At 30.9% G+C, this 15,662-nt stretch overlaps 1 protein-coding gene across 1 annotated transcript in view; it reads left to right on the top strand.

The window, feature by feature from the left end:
* Positions 1–15,131: 15,131 nt before the first annotated feature.
* CycA (cyclin A) overlaps positions 15,132–15,662 on the top strand; it is a 50,163-nt gene continuing 49,632 nt past the window's right edge. Inside the window, exon 1 of the mRNA XM_075359003.1 lies at positions 15,132–15,451. Coding sequence (XP_075215118.1) covers positions 15,284–15,451 — 168 coding nt within the window. The 5' untranslated portion in view covers positions 15,132–15,283. The remainder of the gene's footprint in view (positions 15,452–15,662) is intronic.

The following is a 15,662-nucleotide window of genomic DNA, read 5'->3' as shown; positions in this document are numbered from 1 at the left end:
AATTTAAAACATTAACAAATAAACATACTACAGAGTTTAATTATTCTTGTTAAGACAATAATAAAAAATATATTTAAATAATGTCTTTTAAATGCTGTGGAAGTAAGTTGTTTAAAAGAAGTATGTGTGTATTTTGTATATTACTGATTGTTATAATTATTCACTTGTTATTTACACAATTGTTTAATTTATTATTATTATGTTATTTAATAAAAAACAATTATTTAATTAAATTCATTCTCAGTTCTTTTTTTGAAAAATAACCCCTTTGTTGCATCTTACTTTTACATTTTAACCAGTAAAGGAATATGACAGAACTGCAAGACTTACAACTAGGGTTTATTTTTCTAATCTAATCTGTATATACAAGCCCAAATCAGCCAAACTATTCCTAAATGCACCATTTCCCAAAAGGAATTGAGTTGTGTACCAATTGGGGGAGACCCACCTAACTGCTCATAGCTCCCTAACATTTGGAAATATACCATGTGTGTATCGACCAGTAGAAGAATTGTTCCACCTAACTTGCCAAGAGTCAAACCCTTGGTCTTCAATCTCTGACATACGCCCAGTAGTAAGAAGGCCTCCCTTCTTAGAAACATACTGCTTGCTACATTCCATAGCTAGAAAGTCAATGAATTTTATGCCGGCGATCACAGAGATTGCCTCTCTCTTCTGTAGAAGATGCTGGGCTTGCAATAGAATGTCTATATAGTATTGGAATCGTAAACAATGAGCCTAGGCTTGCATGACGTACAACATTTTGGCCTCGCAGACACCTTGGTAAAGAATACTCATGATACGATAATTCAACCCTCAATCAGTAAATAAAGAGACAATTCAAATCCAGTACACTTTTCAACTACAATTAAAATACATTTCTGCTTAAAAAAAAAATAATAAAACCACTTGAATTAAAATATCAGCTGATATCAGAGAACAATTACTGAAAATGATCAGTAGATGTGACTAAAAACATTTGAAATAAATTATTAAAAATATTATATCTTGCAACCATGGTTTAGCTAATAATTTTATTTTAAGCTTATAATTATATGCAATCATATGCTATTTATATGCACTTAAATGAGAATTAAACTTTTCTAATGTTACAAACTTTTTTAACTTATAAAAAGTAAATATAAAGGATTATACTTTTAATTCATTACTTGAGAAAGAGATGTAAAACTTTTATTTCAAATTTAAGTTAAAACAGGTGTCATGAAACTAGTCACATAGAAAGCATAAACTACATCCTCAGCCAAGACCAGAAAACTAACATCATTATCAACAAATACAATACTTATGTATGTTTTGGTATTCAAAGAGGTAATTTTGGAAGAAAAATACAATCACACGGTTAAGTTAAATATGAAGAAATTTATTTAAAGAAATTCAACTTATGAAAACACTAACTGTTGTATTTTTCCTTGATGAATGGATGCCTTATATTCTGGTACCAACATGTTCAATGCTCTACCAGAGAAGAACAAAACCACAGCTACTTAAATAAACTATCTACAGGATCAATCCACCCTATCTGTTACATATGAACATTACTAATTTCTCAATTTCTCCCAGGAAAATACAACAGAAGAAGAAAAATTAAAAAAATTGCTAGCAGCATGTAATAAAAATGTTGATGAATGTATTATTATCCTTAAACTAACTCCAGTTTTGATTCTCAATTATAAATTAAACTTTTGTTTACTGTTGACATTCACACATTTCAGTTCTCACTTTGGTTACAAATTCTGTGAACCCATTTGCACATAATATATAATTAACCTCTATACATTTGTTACATATCTCTTGTTTCTCTGTGTTTATTTTAGCCAAGATTCTTTGATATACAAAAATTTGGTTATATAAAAATTAATGAACATTGTTAAATGTCTTTCCAATCCCTTAAAACTTCAATATTGAGAGTTGGCAAATACTTTTAAATTAAATTATTAAAATGAGATCAGAGCAAAAACAACATATCTTTATATTTGTATTTTATTTCATATTTAGTTAGAGCCTGTAATACTCTAATCTTATTTGAACAATTTTTGAACTTCTAATACGGTAATTAACAAAGAACTCTGTAACGCAATGCATTCATAAAACCTTTACAGCAGTATTTTGTTGCTTCTTTATCAATAGGGAACACCTCTGGACTATGTAAAGATTTCTGAAAAGATTTGTAACCACAGTTCCATTTCTGAAAATGCAGATTATTTTTTCAGCACTCTAAAAAGTTTAGTTGCCTTTTACTCATCTGACATAGTAATGAAAAAACAGATTTGTATTGTTTAACCCCAGATTTGTATTGATTGAATCTATCAGTATCAAGTTATTTGATGTGAATTCCTAATGCTTGAAGGTCATTTGTTACATAAATTAGTGTTTTTTCATTCAAAGATTATAATAATCTAGATACATTCCAATTAACTGGAGATACTACTAATATACAAGTATTTCTAAATTAGTTATAAAAAGTGACCTTTAAAAATGAAAAAAGTAACTTACAGAAATATTTAATACAACACTGTATACAGTACATCTTCAAGTTTCATTTACAAATGTTCAGTATTTTAAAACCTTTTGTAACACAGCAGATGTCCCACCTGTAATCAAATCCTATGAAGCCAAATCCTGCCAAATCCTATGAAGCATATCTTGAATCTATGGTGGCAACTGTTTGTATTATCTGGTGCCACAGCTCGTCAACATTTCCTGGAAACAGAAGAACTCTGTCTTTAGCATAACCCCTCACTCAATGCTTGTATCAATTATAATTTGCAGGGTTTAAACGATAGTCAATTATGCAATACTCTCCACACTGTAACCCTAGGAATCTTCAATTCTAAGCTGGCATGTCCCATTGATTTACCTGGACTAGAATGAATGTCTTGTTCAACTGCCGCTTTAGAAACTGAAGTCTATCCTGACATGGCACCCTTTGTGATACACAACCTGTTTCAATGAAATGATTGTACCATGCAATAACAAACTGTCTTTGAGGTGATTGCGATATTTAGTTATGAATTGTCCCTGTAGTAGATCCATCTACATAGTAGATACCTTACGATGGCTACTATATCCATACTAGCCAATAAGGATTTATGAAACCATAAACAACACCAAGCATGCTCTGCACCGGTATACAATCCCATGGTGATTGCTAGAATTACTCATTTTCAATGCCAGCTAGTGAGAAAATTGGGAACAACAGTGTTAGGCAGGAATGAAACTTGAAGATATACTGTATTCAGTGACATATAAAACAATTCTGTAAGTTATTTATTTTTTCATTATTAAAGTTTATTTCTGTATAACTAATTTAGAAACACCCTGAACGTATATAAACGTATATGAACGTATGTTTTTTAAGTACAAGTATTTAACACTGTTATATAAGTGTTTTAATATGTCTTTTCTAAAAAGCAGGATCTAGGAAAGCAGGATTTCACTCAACTATATGAGATATTAGTAATGAGATGAAATTTTAATTGACCAAAGAATAGAAAAATCAAAACAGAGAATGAACCACATATTCTTACTACATCTGTTTGGTTGTTGTACCAGCTTCACTCCAAGATAAGTTTTTTAAATAAAAAATGGCATGTCAATATACAATTTTGATCTCATATTTCCATGAATAATCTTCAATTTATGCAGAGAATTATTCACTAACAAAATAATTGTTGATAAAAATTGCCATAGTGCTGTGAAATTTGCAGTGACTTTGATATAAAGCTCTTAAATAAGTTGTTTGCATATGCAATCATTTGATACTTGCATAATGTATTTCAGGTATCCCTTACTTAGTTGTCTAGATCAGCATTTCTCAACCTCAACCAATTGTGGTGATTTAAAGGGGAATAACAAAATTAGCCTACAACTTTACACATAAACAATAATGAAACAAATCATTTATTAAAAACATTTTACTTACATTTATAAGTAGTACACATCTAAAGAAAATAAATTAATGAGATGTGTGTTTGTTTTTGAGTTAAAAGTTTCTCCATACATGGATCTATCTTGAAACTCACAAAAACAAATTGTTTTCAAGTGCTAAAAGACAATTCCTACATTTTGTTTTTAGTGCAACCAAAGATGAAAAACCCATTTCACAGAAATAAGACATGGTGAAAGAGATTAATAATTTTTCAATGCCTCTGTGACTTAATTTCCATATTTACTGACAAGCAAGACAAAACATATCTAAATCTTCAGATATGAATTATAGTTGTAACATTTTATAGGCAGACATTTCGATGAGCAGGTCGTGAAGCTCAACTGGTAATATAGCAGCTGCAACAACATTTTCATTAAATAGATTCAGTACCCATCTCTTCAAGAAATCATTTTTATCTTCCAGGAAATACGTTGCCAACTGAATTTTTAGCTCACGCAAATGCATCTTCATGCTATCCAAATTGTGGGAATAATAATATATTCTTCATCCAAAATTTTCTCAATATAATTGGAAGTGAAATCATATCAAAACTTTTGCTTTGATGGCGAATAATCCATATATTGAGCTTCTTAATGAAACCATGGACTTTGTCATTAATAACATGTTTTTATCCAATTTTTGCTTCTTCCATGCCTATTAAAACAATGACCATCCATATCAATTTGAATAGACAACATGGGGTTTTCTGCAATTGTAAGGGGTTTGGACATCTTAGCTACTCTTAAAGCTACGAGATAAAACAATTCAAGTGTACTTTTATCATCATGGCTTGATTTACAAATAAAAACTTGTTGATTTCTCAAAAGTATGTAATTTACTTTCAGAAAATTTCAAGGGTCTGCTTTTATGATCTGAATGTTTAGTTTCCAAGAGTTGAATCAATTTTAATGGCTTCATGCTTTTATTGGAGATGACTTGAAAGCAATGACTGTGGCTTTCCATTCAATGAGGTAAAACTATAATTTAAATAACTATCATTGTATAATCTTGTTTTTTTTACCAATCAATTCACTGGATGTAGATGGGTCACTTCATTTTTTCATAAATTTATCCATTTTGCATAAGAATTTAATTGAGAAAAAAAACATTTACACCATTTGACCACACACTAGAAAACCAAAATCTCAATTATTAATATTATTTTCAATAAAGCTACACTTTTAAAAGCTTAAATAAAGGCACCAGACGCATACATCTGGCATGCTTCACACTCAAACTAAACTGATGTTCTGTAATCCCTTACACCTCTTTCATACTGCTGAGAGCACATGTTCAAATATATCATATGCACGTTTGAACATGGCGCTCTCACAGCAAATATTATGCAAGCAGGTCAAATTACATGGAGCATGTACACATCAAGTTGGAACCTGTAAATTGCTCATGTTTGTACACTTCATACATCCATGTTCATAGCCATTGCTACTCAACATAGCTAAATAGTTTTAATTAGTTTTCATTGGGTTACAGTTAGGAGGAGTAATAATGAAAATATTCATTATATACTTTTTGGAGGTTGTGGAGCTAAAATCACTGACCTCGATTATTAGGTAGAGTTAAATTTTTATTGTGTATTTTCATCAAATCATTAAATAAAAAAGTCTACGTGAAAAGATCTTTCTAAGTATTTGATTACACCCTCAGTTAATTATTAAATATTCATTGTCATATTAAAATCAATAGTTTGTTTAATCTACCATTTATTAAGATTAAATCTTATAAGGAATTGACTCTGTTCAATGAAAAGCACATTTTAATGTGAAAATTTGTGTTTGATAATTAATTGAGGATATAATTAACACTTTGAACCCTAGAATACAGTAAATTGTATGGGTCTGGTATCCTGGGGCTTTATTAAGTATTTTTAAAAAATAGTCATGCATATCATATTTAATAAATGTTGACATTCCATACATCATTTTAAAGAATAAAATGTAATTTATTGTACATTTATAAAACATAGCTACTTAAAAAAATTACTTTACAAAGTCTTAAGAGTGAAAAAATATTTGTAATAGTTTCTGTTACAAACATTTTCTAAACATAATGGGCTTTTGAGTTATAAAAAAAATTTAGTTTATTATATTTTATATTAAAGATAAAGCATAAAATACAGTTTATTTTTATATATATATTAATACACATATTGTAGCCAAAAATTTCAGAAAGTATTGAAAACAAATAAAAATTTATAGAAAAAGTAAGACTACACTTTATAAATCCAAACTTAACTTTATTTTTGATAGTCTGAACTATTTACGCAACTGACAATTATTTACATAAGTCACATTATTTGAATATTTACACAAGCTGTTATTTATTTCATAAAGTCATAAATAATACACTTACAAACAAATTCATACTTCAGTTACATCTAAATATAATTCACTTTAGTTTGATAGTCAAAAGCACTCTTGTAAACAAAGTGCTACACAAAAATCAGGACACTACCAAGTAGTTTCTCGCAGCCTTTCCAGCTCCAGTTTTTGCCTTTTCTGAACAAACTTTACACACTCTTGCATTGTGTTTTTTGTTTCCATAGGAGGTATTTTGTCAGGAAAGTGACGGCCAGCAAGTCTGTTTGTTTTTATTTCAACAGTTGTGGTTTCCTGTGTAAGAATTCCTGCTTTTTTCCTAATGCTATACCAATTGATACAATAAAATTATTCAAATGGCATTTATGTCTTAAATGTTGTAGTCTTGAAGCAAAGGAAATAATGGAAGTACTAGCAATTGACATTGAAAGAATGGAGGCTCTTTACCGTTAAGCGACAGTATTTGCACTTAGGAATAGAGTAAACGCATCCGAGTATAAGCTGGAATGACATCATTGTTGTATACTGCTGGCAATACCAAGTGACTGGCCTGCTGGCCATGACTCTCAGCATCAGACTATTGTCTAAGCAATAATAATTCAGTATTCGATTGATTAAAATATTATTGTTTATTAAATTTTTAAATTGGTGTTTTTAACCTTATTTGAAGATAGATATACACTATACAAAAATAAACATACTTAAAAGAAATATAAAATAATAACAAAATGAGGAATTAGGAATACTACAGGCCTATAATACAGAACAATAATAATACAAAATATGAAACATAATTTATTCAGGCGGCATTAATTCCAGAATAAATTGAAGAATTTTTTTCAGGTAAATTTTCATTTTGATAGTGCTGCTGCCACATACATTAAACCAAGTATAAATCTATCATCGGTCGACTTGTTCCCCACTGTTTCTTGTTCTGACTTTTGGTCTTTACCCACATACTTTCAACCATTTGAGTATGGGCTCAGGTTTGCAAATCAACAAAATGTTATGTGCAATTCATCATCTTGTGTATGAAATGCTGCCAGAGAGCACCATATGCTGATCATTCACCTGACAAAACTGTAGTCTCTGGTACAATGTACTGTTGAATGATTGACAACATAGTTTCTGCATATCTGTCTGGCACTACTATAAGAAACACTCTTGTTTCTCAGCAAAGTTCACCGAAAATCCACTAATGAGGCAATACTCTTCCTCTATTATATTCTCTTTTAGTGAAACAAGTTTCATCATTTTCAACATGCATATTAGGTCCACCAATCACCAACAGATGGTATAGTAAATGTATTCGCACACCCCACACGTATAACTGTTCCAATTGACACATGTGTTGTGCACTCATTTCTAGTTCTTCTCAACAGAACTTTAAATGACTAACAAGACATTTCAAAAATCTAACCATGATTTGATGAGCCATGTACTTTGTCTCAATTGTTTAGACCCATGACAGACTTTTCTGGAACAAACCCAAAATTCTTTACCTCAAATGAATAATTTCATTTCGTGGCTATTAGCACATAAGCATAGACTGTGTAGAACCCTTTGTTTTGCAGGAATTACATAGCTGTTTTGTTATTGTGAATGTGACCAGTCAATTCACTTTATTAAACAAAAATTACATTTTTATAAAAATAATGTCAACAATGAATAAAGGTTCAACTCACATGAATGATTTCCGAGGAATGGAATATTTCATACTTGATTCACTTTAAGAGCTATTTTGTTGTAAATAAACCACACAGCATTGTAATAGACTGTTGCGAAAGTACGCATACAAATTGATGTTTTGATGTTTTATGTTTGATTTATGATTATTTTTTTCTTTTTGCTTTAAATGTTTGATGTTTTCATTTGGTGTCGACTGAATTATACAAATTAATTACATGGCAGATAAACTTAAAGTTATATTACTATTGACAAAAATACAACAGACAACAAAGTATTGTATAAATACTGGTGAGGACTAACAAATTGAGTCATCTGGTACATACTGCATTAACACAATTATTCACACTGCAATAGAATCTCACTACTACAAAACAAAAGCTAGGAAAACTCTTACAGTAAACATTACACACATTTAATTAGGCACAGTGGCAGTAGTTATGATGCACCATGTGGCTATGATGTCATTTTATCCCACACCAAGGCGCATTTACAGTATTCCCAACAGAATTGTAAATGCTGCTACTGAACAGAAAAAATTATTATTACCACAATTTCATTTGTTACCATTTGAATGGATGATATGAAATTTGATCATTTCTATCTACCCTGGTTTTGTTTCTGTTGTAGTCTACTATGATATTTGGTTTAGATTTGGTAACAGTACCTACCTTCTTCAGAGTGAACATGAACTTCAGATGCAGTCATTTTGTGAACTGATGACAATGTCAACATATCTCTGTCGTAGTTCCATTTTAGACAAAGGAGGTGATCCCTCCTCATGTAAACTGAATCAATTTTTTTTTATTTTAGATAAAGGACACATCCTTTATCTAGTTAACCAGCACGGAGTCTTTGAAGAAGAGCAATTATAGAACAGTCATTTGATTTACCAGTATAAACCTCAAGTGTCTGAATATAACCAGTTGAAGAATCACAAACTGTATATACTTTTAGTCCATACTTATTAAGCTTGTTTTGTTATACACAGAACTCAATATCCTGCCTCTGAAACAACAAATCCCTGCAGGACAGTTAAATTCTAAAATGGAGAAAACAAAGGTGAATATATTTAAAGTAGATGATTTATTTATAATTAAGCAGATGGTCTTAATTTGTGAAAAGGATCATGGCCTACTTCTTACTTATTGTTTGAAATGTAAATGCACTGTCACCAATATGAAAATCCAAAAGAATGGATAAAAACCAATCCCTAGCCATTACAGATGCTGAATCAGCAGTGCATATAAACAGATAGGTAGACAATTGCTTATAAACCTAAACAATTGCTTTGTTTAGGTTTCTCTACAGTACAATGTGTAGAATAATAGAAAAAATGCACAAACTTCATGCAGTTTTACAATCACCCACTTATACCACACACTATTTTTTTTTTCAAATTGTTTGTTCATTTTATCCGCTACAGCTTTTGAAAATTTGTTAATTTAATATTTTTAAAAATTCATCATACTTTCCGGGAAAAAATTGAAACGGCATCAATTGGCTTTGATAAATCATTTACTGAATTTGATATATCACTGTTTTCATTGAATACTGGCATTACAAGTTGATTATTAGTAAATGACTGGCCAAAATCCCTATCAACCTGCTTATCAGGTCTTTTCCTCTTTTTATCATTATTATTATTATTATAATAATAGTTATTAATTTTATTAGTTGATGTCCTAGATTGTTTACATCTACAATATTAAAATCATTAATTTTTTTTACAATCAGAGGTTAGTAATTATTAATAAATCAATATATTTAAACTAAAAAAAAACCTTAAAAAAAGGAGATGAACCAATGTAACTTCCCTTTGTAATTCCAAATATTTCAATAATTAAAATTTTATTTGGCTATAACTCTGGAATCAATGGAAATAAGTATTACTTATGATACACCGTTGAAAAGCTCTCAATATGGGCTTACTACTGCAGTAAGGGAAAAGTCCAAAATCCAATTTTTTGGATTTCGGGCTTTTTTGTACACTTTTGGTTCAGTCGATTGTAATAAAAAGGGGAGGTGCATAAATAGATGCTAGAATAGTCCTAAATCCAAAATTTCAACATCCTACGTCCCATAATTTTTGAGTTTTGCGAGATACATACGTTCGTAGTACAGACATCATGACGAACTAGTCGAAATGAACTCACGAGTGGTCAAAATGGATATTTCCATTGAAATATTAAAACCGAAGTTTTTCGCGATTACAATACTTCCTTGTATTTACAAGGAAGTAAAAAAATGCTAATAAATTTATTTTCACTCACAACAAAAATGGCAGAAAAAATAACCACAGAAACAATAATCACGATGGGAAGAAAAAAATAATAAACCATACATCAATTTTGTTTAATGTTTCCAAAAATATCCAATAGATATCGGTGTAAAAGAAATGTGTAATTTAACAAAAAAGAACTTAAGAACGATTCCTTAAGGAGTAAATGGATATGAAAATGTTTAATGTAATTAAATACGACAGCCCGTACTAACCACGGGCTTCGTACCCTAGCACGGAAACTCCAGCCCATGAAATACATAGACTCAGGATTCAAAGTTTATAGTATTATGAAAACTACGGTGTAGCGGGAAATCCCTTTACAGTAATTATGAAATTATTAGAATAAATGTTGCTCATCTTCTATGATTCTAAAGCTTTTACGTAGGTTCCACCATGTTCAGAGCACAGCTATATGGACATCCATGTTCGGTTTTTCATTCGCAACAGCATATGAAGGGTGATCATTTCAAATACTGACCGAAAAGCGTCTTGGAGCTGCTCGTAGTTGTATATGCGTTTCGAAACTCTTCTTTTACAAAATCCCAGAGTGCATCATCAGATGTGGTGAGGTTAGGGCTTCTGGCTGGCCAAGGTAATATGGCCTGTAACTCTTCTGATCCACGTCCGATCCAGCGATTCGGAAAATTTTCATTGAGGTGTCTGGTATAGTTATTGTTGATTTTAAAATTATTAATTTTATTAAAAATCCTATTGTTGCAGCATTCAAAGCAAATTTCGCTGGAGTAATTACGCTAACGTCTTGCTGAGACGTAATGATGCCAGCGATCGCTTTATCCGTCAACTCTGGAAGCAACCACTCGTCAATAATTCTCAGATAAGTGTGGATTAATTGCGCCATGGAAAAATAAGGACCAAAGAGTTGTTCAGCTGTCATTCCAGCCCAAATCATATCATGAGGTGGATGGTGTTCGATTTCTTTAAAAAAGTGAAGATTGTCTTTAGCCCAGAAAATTTTAGATACGAGAGCTCCGATAAATCGCACATTCATATTAGAACATGACCTTCTTTTTTATAGTTTGCTCTTTGAAAGCGTTCAAGCAATAACTGACATACATAAACACATCAGTCAAGGTCACTGTTTGAACTGGTTTGAATTGGTTGAACATTTAACTTTCAAGTCCTTCCGCATATGATCTCGCATTGTCGATCATAGAATGCCTAAATCTCCAGAACGTTCGCACGTTGATTTCATCGTGATCGTTGAATAGATGTCTCCACAGCAGCACACATCTCAGCTCGAGTGCTAGGCCACCCACTGCGTCAAGAACACTTCCCGTTTCAAAAGCCTTCTTCTCTCAGACAGTGATGGTGACGATTTCCCAAAACGCTCAGAAGAAGTCATTCATAACGTTCTCCAATGTGGACCTTCGTGAACCCACACACAAGCTAAAAAACGTTGTTCGACAGTGGACACACTCGTATCCGCCATCGTTCCACACTCGACTACGACTAAGGTCATCCCACAACAAATGAACACACCGGACGATCAGATTCAGAGTCTGTTGAAAAATCGTCTGCCTCGCCGATGGATATAAAAAACGTTATCAATGACATCCGAAACAACTATGTTTTTAGCCCAGTATTCTTCTTCCAGTTTTGATACTTTTGAACAGTTGCTTGCAGTTACTGTTTTGATGACCATGTCAGTTTTTTTTTTAATTATCTAAATTTAACTCACCACAATTATTTTCTTTCAGAAAGTGTTTTACTTTAGCCAAGCCAGTTCAACTGGATTATGTTTACATAAATATAGAGGTAGTCTTATAACTTCATAATCCAAACCAGACAGATATGCATTGATTTTGTAAACTTTTTCCTTTGGTTTGTGTAACTGAATGCTCTTCTTTTCTCTTTGATAAATCACACCGTACTTCCCAGCAACCAGTTTACTATTTCTAATTTAACTGAGGTTTTTTTTTGTACTTTTTCTGCCAAGACAGAATGGTATGGAAAAAATTATCATCCATTACAATGATCAATTGATCAGGAATATCAGGAAACAATTTTCCTCATCCATTTCTCAAAATTATTATAATCCATTTGTTTATGATAGTCTCTACAAGTTTTCCAAATTTATATACCAATTTGGTGCCAGCAACAAATCCTTCCTCACTTCCTGTATATAATATTGAATGTTTAGCTGCGTTCCAATTTTCTACAACTTTAAAACATCACCAGACTGCCAACATTTTTGAAATATTAAACTGTTATCAGTCTGTGTCTTATCCAAGAAAAACATTTTTTTCCTGGTTTTTCTCAAGCCAAATAATCTTCACCAAATATATGTAACATAAGAGCAAATTATTTGGCTTTTCCACTTATATCTTTCTTTTACTTTAGCATATACTTCCCAGTCCTTTTATTAGTCTCCAGCAATTTTCAGCCCCAAGGAAAGTGTATTTTTTGTTTTACTACTGACAGTAACTTTGAAATGGTCAAAATAATTTGTTTATCTGCATAAAATTCTTAGATAAGTAGTAACATTTTTTATCAAAATCATCAATTGTAACCATATTTTTATCCCCACTTTTATGTTTACTTTTTTCCCCAGAGTAGGTAATTTTTGTTGTGAAGTCCCCGAATTTTCTTAATGCTCCTACTGTTTTTTGTTCTTAGTTACTTCTTTTGTTCATGTTGGTGAATTAATTGTGAAATAATAAATGTGTTATTTATGCTAGGTAAATAAATAAAACCCAGCACAAAGCTCTTTCTTCTTATTCACCACTTTTTGTTGAATTTTCACAATAAACCTCTCTGATTTTCCAATGTAGTAAGCGGCACATTTAGTTACTTGTGATACAGGATAGGCATAAGTGCTTAAATTTTTCCTCAAAGTTTCACTTTTCAATAATGTGTATTATTAATTCCCATCCTTTACTGTGGACTACTTTGTTTGTTTTATGTTTATTTCTACCTGTTTGAGCTATATTTGACTTGATCTACAGTAAACACCTACTAAAACTTGTTTAACCACATTTAACAAAACATAATTTATCCAACACAAACACATTTATTATTTCACAATTAATTCACAAACATGAACAAAATGGAAGAAACTAAGAACAAAAAAGAGCAGGTGCATTAATAATTTGGGACTTAATAATAAGAAATAAAAACAGTTTTGCTGACAGAAAAAACTTCAAGATGCTAGTTTATAAGCGATCAGTGCACTTACTACATTACACAAATGATTAGTGCTGAGTTTTTCAACTTGACTAGTACTAGTAAGCATTGCTATGGCAATGAGATAAGCACTGGCTACCAGCATGAAACAGCCATATTATTTCATCTCTTACACCACCACCTGCCAAGGCACATTTACCAGGCCCAACAGTATTTTTTTTTTTTTTAATTTTAGTTGTTAGTGATGTACTTACAAACATTAGGACAAGTCACCATTATTAAAATTTGGGAATTTTTCTGGAAATCTCTGACATGTTTATCTTCGGATTACATCTTTTAAGTTTCAAGCAGATTGTGTTTTCTGATGATTATTTTACCTTACATGTGCTACACTATGCCTTTGTGAATTGATACTGTTGTATGATACAGCTGTTGGAGATAATAGGTTAAATTATGATTGTTATTGTACAATTTTAGTTTGTGTATAAATGGTAACATTGGGTTTGAAGGTTGTCTAGTGATACACTGTGTGTTTTGTCAGGGTTTGCTGAAAAGGAAAAGTAGGGGTTTGTATAAAACAAATTATGATGCAATATATCATTTGCTTGGGCTACAGATCATAAGTTATACAAGCATGGGAGAAATGTGAAACCTTTTGTTGGTAGGTGAATACATTACCTTATTCTATCCTTTCCTCAATGACATCTTAAAGATTAGTGGCTATGAAACAGTCAATATAAAATTGAATTGGTTTGGTTAGCTTTTAGGCGATTCATATAGGTTTTGTCAGGATAATTACCATGCTATTTTAGTTTGCCCATATATATAAAAGTTTAGGTTATATTGTACTTCACTGTAGCCATGGAAGAATATGTGTAAAAAAGACAATGTTCAGCAGTAGAAAAACATTTAAATGTGGTTAATTTTGTAATTAAAATGTTGCAGTGACATAGATTATCTGGAGAAATATAGTTGTACTAATAAATTATCCTTAATAGGTCCTATGAGATCTATTCCCATTCTTCTAGCCATGTAGCATAGTCTACCTGATAATGGAGTTAGGAGATATTTTTAATCCTTGTATGCTTAACATTTCACAAAAAGAAAGATCCATAGAAGCTAGGAGATTACCATTACCACATTGTTTAAAACTTAAGTATGATTTATGTATAGCTACTTATATAGAATGCTACAGTATATAATTATTTTTCTAGGTTTTTTGCAGTAATTTTTTTACTAATTTAAGTAATTTTTCCATGAACATCATGCAATTATATTTAATTTACTCGATAACGTTGATGTAACAGAATCATATAGAATAATCTGACAAATCATACGAACCAAAACGCCGTCTTTAAATTTCGAATTATCAAATGTAAATTATTAAAGATTGAAATTATCGTAAAATATTTCAATGATTTTATAACGGTTGTTTCAACCTGTATTTAATTTTAAGCAATAATCACCAAGAAAATATAAATTGCATTTATCTTTATGTCATAAATAATTGTAATATATTATAAAACGATATCACTAGATATATTATATACACATATTTATACTGTATATAATATGTATAATATTATATAATATTCTTACTTAGAGGGATATTGTACAACGAAATCGTTTCTGTTATTATTTCATCTCTTTGTAGTCACATGACATCAAATCAAAATCTGATTGGTGCATTTGTATTAGTTTTCAACGACTTCTAAACCGACAGTTTGTTACAACCGTCTACCATATGATCACGGCTGTTGAATCAACCTGCATGAATGATTTTTACTATATGAACACATTTGATTTTATTTTTTTAACAATCGTTCTCATTAATTAAGTAGTTAAATTAATTTATTAGACGTTTTGCGTGTTAACGGTGTAACAATGGCTTCATTTCAGGTGCACGAAGATCAAGAAAACCAAGTTACAAGAAACGTTCGGAACTTACGAAGTAGTAAACCTACTATTTCAAATAATAATCGTAACGGGGGAAGAAACGTTTTAGGAATTATAAACAATAATTCAAGATTACCTGTTAAATTGTCAAAAAATGTAAGTAAATGCAATTTATAATAATTGTAAATCTTTGTTATAAACAACTTAAAAACTTGTTGGTTCATTGCCCGAACTTGTATGCAGTTCTTGTCTTAACTTGATATTTTCTTAGAAATTGGTTTAATTCGGATCTTTTTATTATTTTATATAACTGTATTGAGTTACAAAAAATTCGAAATTATTTGTTTATTAACTAGTCTCATAAAGT

This window comes from Lycorma delicatula, chromosome 3 (assembly GCF_047948215.1).
Source record: "Lycorma delicatula isolate Av1 chromosome 3, ASM4794821v1, whole genome shotgun sequence".
Taxonomy (NCBI): domain Eukaryota; kingdom Metazoa; phylum Arthropoda; class Insecta; order Hemiptera; family Fulgoridae; genus Lycorma; species Lycorma delicatula.
This window is presented reverse-complemented; position numbering and strand designations above follow the sequence as displayed.